General features: G+C 60.9%; 1 protein-coding gene across 1 annotated transcript; it reads left to right on the top strand.

Moving 5' to 3' along the window:
• Positions 1-1,296: 1,296 nt before the first annotated feature.
• Positions 1,297-2,797, top strand: GSC (goosecoid homeobox). The gene is made up of 3 exons (XM_062181816.1): positions 1,297-1,669; positions 2,081-2,340; positions 2,642-2,797. Exons 1-3 carry the CDS (start codon positions 1,297-1,299, stop codon positions 2,795-2,797), a joined length of 789 nt encoding a protein of 262 aa, XP_062037800.1.
• Positions 2,798-9,541: the final 6,744 nt, after the last annotated feature.

Here is a 9,541-nt window from a genome sequence, read left to right as displayed (position 1 = left end):
GCTGCTCTGCCTCCCTACGCTCCGCCGCCTCCCTTCCCGGATGCCGAAAACCCCAGCCCAGAGACGGCCACCGGGGCCTGTCCCGCGGCAGAGGGAACAGGTCAGGCGGGGAGGGGGTGCTGTTTCTGGGGAAGCCGCACAGGCCCCATCTGGACTGCAAACTACGAAGTTTGGGCGAGAAGACGCCCATTTCCAAAACCAATTTTTTTAAAGGTCAAAACCTCCCGCCGCCCGCGTGGGGGTTAGCTGGAAGCATACCTCGGAGTGCAGCGGCGGCGGGTTCCGTCTTCGCCGTGTAAGGACCCGGGACCGCCATGGTGGCTTTCGGACTCAAAGTGGCTGCAAAAATTAAAAAAAAAAAAAGAAGAAGAAGAAGAAGAAAAGAAAGAAGAAAAAATTTTTTAACAGAACACGATGCACCACTTCTTTCGTCGTTTTTGCTTTTTACAAATTTTGGCTTTTGCAAAAACAAAAGCTGGGGGGGGGGGTGGTTAGCCAATTCCGTTCGGGATAGTGGAGATTAAAAAAAAAAAAAAAGCCACCTTGGCGAAGTTCGGCGGCGCGGGCGCGGGCCGCGGAGGCCGGGTTTTCAGTCCCGTGTGAGCGAGGACGCGACCGCTCCGGGTTTCTAAAAAAACAAAACCGATTTCCACACGGGGGCGGGGGCCGTCCTCCCGAGGAACCCCCGGCCGGGATGCCTCCGAGCTCCGGGCACAGGAAATCGCACCCCGTAACGGAGCCCAGCCAGAGAAAAGGGGGTGGGGGGCGCGGGGAGCTGTTAACGGCGCGGCACAATGGAATTAATGCGATTAACCGGGGCAATTAGGCCGCCCGCCCGGCTCGGCCGGCCCGCGGAGATTAGGTTAATGTCGTTAATTCGCAACCCACAATCTCTCCGCAGGCCCCGCGGCCCCCTCCCCTCGGCGTCTCTCCCCCCCCCCCCACCCCCACCCCAGGAAAAGAAAGGGCCGAATCTGGTTCTGTTTGTCATCTGCATACTACCAGGAACTAAATCCAGGATGACGTCGACTCGGTATAAAACCAGCCAGAGGTTCCGCCGGCGGAGCTGCGCGCACGCCGCGGCCGGAGTTGAGCGCACGCCGCGGCCCGGGGAGGCGGGAGCAGCGGGCGCGGGCGCAGGGGGCGGGGAGGGGCGCGGGCGGCGCGCTCGCCGCGCTCTCTTTCGGTTTGCTGGGCAGCGGGAGGAGCGTGGACCCCACCCCCCCGCCCCCCGACCTTGAGGCTTTTTCCTCGGCGCGTCCCCGCCGCCCCCCGGTCCCGGCGCGGGGCTCGGGGATGCCCGCCAGCATGTTCAGCATCGACAACATCCTGGCCGCCCGGCCGCGCTGCAAGGACTCGGTGCTGCCGGTGGCGCCCAGCACCGCGGCTCCGGTCGTCTTCCCGGCCCTGCACGGGGACTCGCTCTACGGCGCCGGCGGAGGCGGCGGCGGCGGCGGCGGCGCCTCCTCGGACTATGGCGCCTTCTACCCGCGGCCCGTGGCCCCCGGCGGCGCGGGCCTCCCGGCCGCGGTCGGCGGCTCCCGCCTCGGCTACAGCAACTACTTTTACGGGCAGCTGCACGTGCAGGCGGCGCCCGTGGGCCCGGCCTGCTGCGGGGCCGTGCCGCCGCTGGGCGCCCAGCAGTGCTCCTGCGTGCCGACGCCGCCAGGTAGGGTCCCCCGCGCGCGCCGGCCTCCGCCGAGTCCCTGGAGCCGGGGCGCCCGCGGCGGGCAGCCCCCGCGCACCGACTCACCTCCTCCCGCGAGGCCTGCTCCCCAACCTTTGCCTGCGGTAGACCGCGCGCCGCAGTCTGCGTCTTCCTTTGCCGCGGACTTTTGGCCGAGAGTTGGCGAGCACTGCTCTCCGGGGCCGGCTCGGGGAGCCCGGGTTTTGAGAGTTCCTAGCCGGCCTGGGGTGTGTGCGGGCGGGCGTCTCGACAGGCTCCCTCCACTCCCCGGACTCTCCTGCCTGCTGTCCCGGGTCCTGGCACCCCCTTGCAGCGGGACTGGGCGGCGGGCGGGTGGGCGCGCGAGGGCGGCGGCGCGGGAAGCGACTGACCGTGCGCCCCTCTCCGCGGCAGGCTACGAGGCCCCGGGCTCCGTGCTGGTGTCCCCGGTGCCGCACCAGATGCTCCCCTACATGAACGTAGGCACGCTGTCGCGCACCGAGCTGCAGCTGCTTAACCAGCTGCATTGCCGGCGGAAGCGGCGGCACCGCACCATCTTCACCGACGAGCAGCTCGAAGCGCTCGAGAACCTCTTCCAGGAAACCAAGTACCCAGACGTGGGCACGCGCGAGCAGCTGGCCCGGAAGGTGCACCTCCGCGAGGAGAAGGTGGAGGTGAGGCGCCCCGCGGGCCTGGGGGTCGTCCCGCACAGCAGCCGGGCGCACTCCCCGCGCCTTGGAAACGGCCCGCGCCGGCGGCCCGGTCGCTGCCTTGTGGCGCTTTAGGCCCGGGAAGAGGAGCGCAGACGCGGAAGCCGCTGCCGGGCTTGGTGGGCGGGAGCGCGGGCGTTTGCCGCTGCGGGCCCGGGGCCTCGCCGACTCCCCGGGGCGCCCCGCACCGCGGGCTGGGCTGGGCGGGGTAGGAGGAGCGCGCCGCGGGCCCTGACCCGTTGTTTTGTGCTCGGTTGCGCAACAGGTCTGGTTTAAGAACCGCCGCGCCAAGTGGAGGCGGCAGAAGCGGTCGTCGTCGTCGGAGTCGGAAAACGCCGAGAAGTGGAACCAGGCTTCGTCCAAGGCGTCGCCCGAGAAGAGGGAAGAGGAAGGTAAAAGCGACGTGGACTCGGACAGCTGACGGCCGCGGGCCGCCCGGGGCGCCTGCCCGCCTCGGAGGACTTGCACTGGGTTGCACACGCGCCGCCTTGCGGGAGGGGTCGCGAGGAGGGAAGAGGAGCTGTAAATAAGTGTGCGGGCCGCCCGCGCCGCGCGCCCACCGCAGTATTTATGGTTAAGTTAACGGCCACAGACAATAAAGTGCTGGCGAGGGAGACGCGCCGCGCTGTCTTTCGTGTGCCGCCGCGGCCGCCCGCCCGAGGCCCAGAAGTCCACCCGGGCGGGAGAGACGCTGGCCCGCCCGGAGACGGAAAGAAGCCGAAGTTCTGGGTCGTCTGGGTTCCGGAGGGTGGAAAGACAGCCGCGTCTCCAGTCGTGCGGGAAAGGGTGGCGCGAGGCCCGACGGCTGAGAGTGGCGGCCTGCCGGGGTCCCCGCGCGCGCGCTCGCCGGAGCTGGGGGAGCCAGCTCCCAGGCGCTCCCCGTCTCCGCTCCTTCAGGCCGGGCCGCGGGGGACCCGGCAGCCGGCGTGCCCGCTACCCCCGGCTTTTTTCCGAATCGCCCCAGCTGCCTTCTCCAGCCAGGGCCAGCGAGTTCCCTGCCGGTCCGCACCTCGGCATCGGGCGGGCGGCTCTGGCTCAAGCTGCGCACCGCAGGGCCGGCCTGGTCTCTGTGCGTTTGGCGTGGCCAGGGCCACTGCGCCCTTGGGCCAGCCTTGTCCACCGTGCGGAGGCCGCGCCTGAGCCCCCACTTCCTCCCTGGGAGTCTCCGCTCTGCGTCGGGGAGCGGGAGCTCCGGGGAGCACTCTGAGCGCTGGCGCTCGGGCTGTTTAGGAAGCGCCCCTGGGCCGGGCTGCGGGCGACAAGGATCCCTGGGCCGTGAGGAATGGCTCATGCATAGACGGTGCTGGAAACCAGTTTTGGAAATGCGGGAGCTACAGCGTGGGGATCTTCCGCGCGTGGGGTGCATGCTCCTGCCGGAAGAAAGGTTTTGCCTCCGCCTACGGCACATGGAAACATGGAAATAACTTTTTTGTTTTAAACCAGGGGGTGTTGTTTTTTTTTCAACAGCTGGTTGCAGGTTTGTAAGGCGATGGTGAGTCGCGGAGCAGGTGTAATGTCACCTAGGAAATGTGGGGTGACCCCCAGGCTCGGCCGTTGTAATTGGGGGTAGCCCTGGGGGAAGGACAGGCAGTGATCTGGAGGAGCACGGTTGCCTTGCTGTGTGTCCAGACCCCATCAGCTTGTGACCTGGGACCCTGCAGGATGGCGGTGGCCACCGTGTCTGCCGTCCAGGCCGTTGCAGTCAGGGAGGGCTCTGACAACACGCAGGGTGGTGCCGGCATAGGGGGCTCATGCAACAGCGCTGCTTAGGGGTTTTGAAAAACGGTCGTGGTTTATTTTGTGTCGGGCTCGACACCTTAAGATCTTGTTTTGCCTCTCCAGGGCCGTGAGACAAGGGATGTTGTCCCCTTTAACAGACTTGAAAGGGTGCGTTCTTCAGCCCAGGAGGAGTGGGAGAGGCTAGGGCCTTTGCCCTGGGGCCTCTGGGGCCATAATTAGCCCCGTTTCCACTACTAACAGTTCTTGGGATAGCCAGGACTTATTTGCAGCTAGCCTGGCAATGGCTGCTGATATACCTGCGCCTGCCGGCTCTGCACCAGACTCCAGCGGCCGATGTTCCTCCGTGGTGGTGTCGTCCCACGCAGGGAGGCTCGGCCTAAGCGCCTGTGCCTTTGTGCATGTGGCTTGCCCTCAGCCGTGCTATAAAAAGGAGTCTTTCCTTTAAAATCTCCTTTTATTTGTCTGCAAAGAGCTCTGTGGCAAGTGATGGGGAGAGGGGAATTGAGAGAGAGGCAGGTCACTACCTCCCAGCACCTGGTGAAAAGCCTCACTCAGGAGGGGAGGGCAGGCCCCAGGTGGCCAGAGCAAGCGCCCTTGCTGCTCTGTGTCCCCAGGCCCCAGTGCCTGGCCGCTGGGCTGCGGGATTGGCCCGGCGCACAGGAAGTGGACATAATAAGCGTCTGGAGTGAGACGGGAACTGCCAGCAGGCCTGCCTAATTACAGCCCTCCCACCTTCCCTCAGCCCGCCCCAGGTGACTGCGGCTCTGCCTTGTCACGCAGGCCCAGGTGGGGTCACGGGGCAGAAGGCAGGGGGCTTCAGGAGCCCTCCGTGGCGGGGCTGTGGCCTTGTCCCTCGCCTCTGAGAGTACTCGGATCATGGTGTTGGATGGCAGTGTGGACGTGTTCATGTGGCCACACAAGTGACTTTGCCTAGATGGTTCCAATTTGTGTGCCCCCTGTCCCTTAGCTCCAGCACAGCAGCTGTGACCTACAGGTGCCAGTACCAGGGGTGGGGTGGGGGTGTCCTGACTTCAGCCACTCAGGCTGCCTCATTGGACCTAGCCTGTTCTTTGGGATGAGGATGGACAGCATGTCAAAGTTCAGTTGACCACAGGAGTGCGTGAACTTGCCCTTGGGGGAATAGGAGTCAGCTTGCAGCAAAGTGCCAGACACACTCAGTAATGACAATAGCAACCCCTCCGGCTAGTCTAGCACTTTCTCCCCCAGCCCTCGGGAGGTGGGGACTGTGGCCCCTTTTGCAGATGGGAAATGGAGGCTCAGAGAGACTGAGCCCTGGGTGCCTCCGGCCTCAGCAGACTCTTCTGGTGCAGCTCTCTGGATGCAGGAGAGGTTTGGGGGGATGGCTTCCCGGTGTCCTAGATCACCTGGGCTTCGGGGGATCCGGGCTGGGAGGGGCGCAGGAGGGAGAGGAGCTGTGCGGGGAGGCCTGGGGTGGGGGTGGGGATCTCCTCCCTGGGGGCTGACTCCCCACAGCTCTTAGCGGTCTGGGAGAGGGGCTGGGGGGCGGAGTCAGGAGAACTTGAAAACAATTAGGAAAAGCAGCCCTGAGCAGGATAGGTCAACCACCTGCCTCTAATCCAAAGGCAGGTTTTATCGACACTTGAGGTTTAGACAGTTTTAGCTCCCAGCTGAAGGCCATGAAGTGTGTGTGAGAGAGACTGAAGCAGGCAGGGTCTTTATGTCTCTGGGGTCTTTGTACCTTTTCTGAACTGTGAAGTTTTTTAAGTGACTTTAGTAAAAGTTCAAGCATCAAGACCCCCACCTAAAGATGTGGTTTTTTTTTTTTTCCCTAAGATTTATTGAATTATTTTAGAGGCAGTTACAGAGGAGAGACAGAAAGAGAAGTCTTCTAATGGTGGTTCACTCCCCAGATGGCAGTGACAGCCAGGGCTGGGCCAGGCCGGAGCTAGGAGCTTCAGCCGCATCTCCCACACGGGTGCAGAGGCCCAGGGGTTTGGGCCATCTTCTGTTGCTTTCCCAGATGCATTAGCAGGGAGCTGGATGGGATCCTGGTGTTGTAGTAGAGGTGTAGCCTGCTACGCCACAACGCTGGCCCCTTCCTAACCATCTCTTCCTGGCCTTCTGTGGTTCCACCGTCAGCACCCCAGGTTGCCCGGGTGTTGCCAAGGCATAGTGCTGCCTCTGTCAGGGTGGAGTGCTGGCGTGGACAGCTGTGTGTGCACTCCTGTGAGACAGTACTGTGCACCTGCCCAGTGGCCTGCCTCGGGTGCTTCTCTCTGGCTTGTAGAATGGGCGTGGGGAGATCAGAGCTCCTCCACGTTGAGGAGCCAGCAGGGCGTCTGACACATTTCTCACGCGGGGTATGGGAAACCAGTGGATTGCCTTAGGAGTTAAGGAATGCACCTTGTCTTTAATTACTGTTGGTTTAGGAGCTTAGGCGTGAGCCTGGGACACAGACTGACGGAATCAAGAGTGATTTCCATGGGTGAAGACAGGGAAGCATCTGATAAGGCAGCCTAGTTTGCATTGTGATGTGAGGCACAGAGAAGGGGAACGAAGGAGGAGAAACTTGGGAGTGGATTTGGGTAGGATTTCTGAGTTTTGTGGAATGACCTTGAAGTTTTTCGAAAAGTAAACTGAAAACCCATGCACACAGTCCATGGAAAGTCCTGGAAAAGAAATGTTTCTGGCTGGGTAGGCTACAGGGGCCTCTGGTTTGTTGTGGGGGACAGGGGACAGCCCCGAGGCTTGTGTGTGATGGCAGGACACCACTGCTTGTCACAGCTTGCTTTTAAATCTGGGAAAATGAAACAGCGTTCTCTTGCAATCCCAGCGCCCCACGGAGCAGGCGGGATGAGTGATGGCGTGTTGCGGTGTTTTCAAGTGGGGCTGTGAGTTTGGATTCCGGCAGCCTCTGATGGTTCTCAAGTCCAGCCCGGGAAGTGTCACTGGGGACCGCTCTTAGGAATGCCCCCCAGGCCCTCCCCATCCCCTCAGAGTCCGTCCCACTTCTGCCTGCTGTTTTCCTACTTGGGAGCTCCTGGGGAGTGTGTGCCCCAGATCAGGTGGCCGGCTCCCATCCAGCCAAGCGTGGCTCACACCCTCTTCCCACACCAAAGCTGACTGATGGAAGCTATCATTAGGGAGGTAATGTTCGAAGTGTCCGGATCATTTGCTTGCCGATTTGCTAGGCGGCTTCCACCTGTTGTGCATCAGCCGGGCTGACAGATCTCCATCTTCCCCTGTAGAACTGAGGAAGGCCGGGCGCCTTCTTTGTGAACGCTTCCTGGTTCCCAAAGCTCAGAACCTGTGTAAGGCTTTCTTTTTTCTTTTTTTTTTTTTGGCGGTGGGGCAGAAATATTTTACAAACCAGATTTTTCACAGGCAGGATCCTGTGTGGGAGACACAGTTGTGGTCACAGGTGCAGTGTCTCGAGCAGGCCACGCCCAGCACGGTGGCCGTGGCACCCCGGGCTCTCCAAGAGACCCCCAGGCTGGCAGGGCCCCCTGCCCTGGAGAGCAGCTTGCCAGGGACAAAGCAGTTCCAGAGGCCACGTGGGGGGCTCCGTGCAGACGGCCATGGGGCCAGCCTGGGTCTGTGTGCCGGGGGCACTGCCTGCCTGGCCGCGTGGTGACGGTGCCTGCTTCAGTCACATCCCAAACAAATTACTGCCATCACCCAGCTGGGCCGAGAGACACTTCTTTCCAGATGGGGTCTGGCTAATCCTGCTTTGAGGATCCTCAAAGTGCTAAGCCTGGGGCCCGCAAGAGCAGGGCGCCCCTCGCGCACGACGAGGAGGCCTGGTGCGTTTGGCGCGGCCCCCTCTGTGAAGTCAGAACCCAGCTGGCTGTTTCATCCAAGGATGTTCCGACGACTGCGGCCAGATGGCCGGGACGGTAGGGGATGCGTGTGTTCCGCATTGTTTTGTACTTGAGGAATAAATATTTAAATCTGAAACCAAGGGACTCACTTTCTGCCGGAGCGGGCTGGGGTGGAAAGTGGTGTGGGTGCTGATCCCCGATCCCCAACCCCACCCCGGCCTGTCCCAAATGTCACCGCAGCCCTCGTGATACCTGTCACCCTTGGAACCTTCAAGGAGGTGGCCCCTGCTCGGCCAGGACTGCCTGCTTTGGGGTCGTCATTTTTGTCGCGAGCCTCTTTGGCAGCGAGAGGACTTTCTGAGCGACTCCCTTTTGTTCCTGGCTGCACCACCTCCCTTGTGTGTGAATCCCTTCTTGCCCGTAGGTTACTGGGTGCAGACACAAATGTCGCTCGCTGCTTGCAACCCCTTGTCCTGATGGCAATTAAAGCTCTGAAGAGATCACACGTCTTTCTGGTTTCTTTCTACGTATTCATGTGTAGCTTTTATTTTTTATTTTTAAGAACAGGAAATAGGGCCGGCGCCGTGGCTCAACAGGCGAATCCTCTGCCTTGCGGCGCTGGCACACCGGGTTCTAGTCCTGGTTGGGGCGCTGGATTCTATCCCAGTTGCCCCTCTTCCAGGCCAGCTCTCTGCTGTGGCCCGGGAGTGCAGTGGAGGATGGCCCAAGTCCTTGGGCCCTGTACCCCATGGGAGACCAGGAGAAGCACTTGGCTCCTGGCTTCGGATCAGCGCGGTGCGCTGGCCACAGCGGCCATTGGAGGGTGAACCAACGGCAAAAAGGAAGACCTTTCTTTCTCTGTCTCTCTCACTATCCACTCTGCCTGTCAAAAAAAAAAAAAAAAAAAAAAAAAAAAGAAATATTTTCTGCACTGCCACATTGTGTTCCTTGGGCTTAATCCCTCTGCAGCCTTGCAGGGCAGCTTGCCTGGGGCGCTGTCACTTTTTTACACTGTAACATCTCCCTCCACAGCTTCTACCAGGTCGGCACTGTTGCCCTTGCTTTATCTCCAGCGTCTTTAATCCCACCCAGGCGTCTACAAGATGGGTGATATTGTCACCATTTTGCAGAAGGTGAAGGGACTTCTTCCATCCAGTAAGGCTGCTTCATGGGCTGCAAGTCCAGGACTCTTTCTAGGAGGTCTGCACTGGAGTCTCCGCGCAGGCACAAGCAAGCAAGGTGCCCTTTGGGCTTGAACTCCTTCCTTACCCAAATGGGAGAATTATAGCTGCTTTGTGGTGAAAATGGGGGTGGGCAGAGCCTAACGTTATAATTTCCTGCAATCCACAAAAATTACCTAGGGTTTTGGAAACAAATGGTTTTGGAAACAGACCGGTACATGGAGACTGGTCATGAGCACATCATTGAAGAAAAGGTTTGTGCAAGACTTCCAACAACAACAATGACAACAGTAATAATAACGGCCTCCATTCAGTCCACAGATGTAAAGAAGGGGCCTCATCTATGCCAGATCCTTACCGTTTCTGCCGTCACAGAGAGTTGGTCCCTGAGCAAACAGCCAGGCTGTAGTTTCAGAAGGTCTAGGAGGCCACCCAAGTCTG

Source organism: Lepus europaeus, chromosome 22, assembly GCF_033115175.1.
Source record: "Lepus europaeus isolate LE1 chromosome 22, mLepTim1.pri, whole genome shotgun sequence".
NCBI classification, from domain to species: domain Eukaryota; kingdom Metazoa; phylum Chordata; class Mammalia; order Lagomorpha; family Leporidae; genus Lepus; species Lepus europaeus.
The sequence above is the reverse complement of the archived record's forward strand: the minus strand, read 5'-3'. Positions and strand labels throughout refer to the sequence as shown.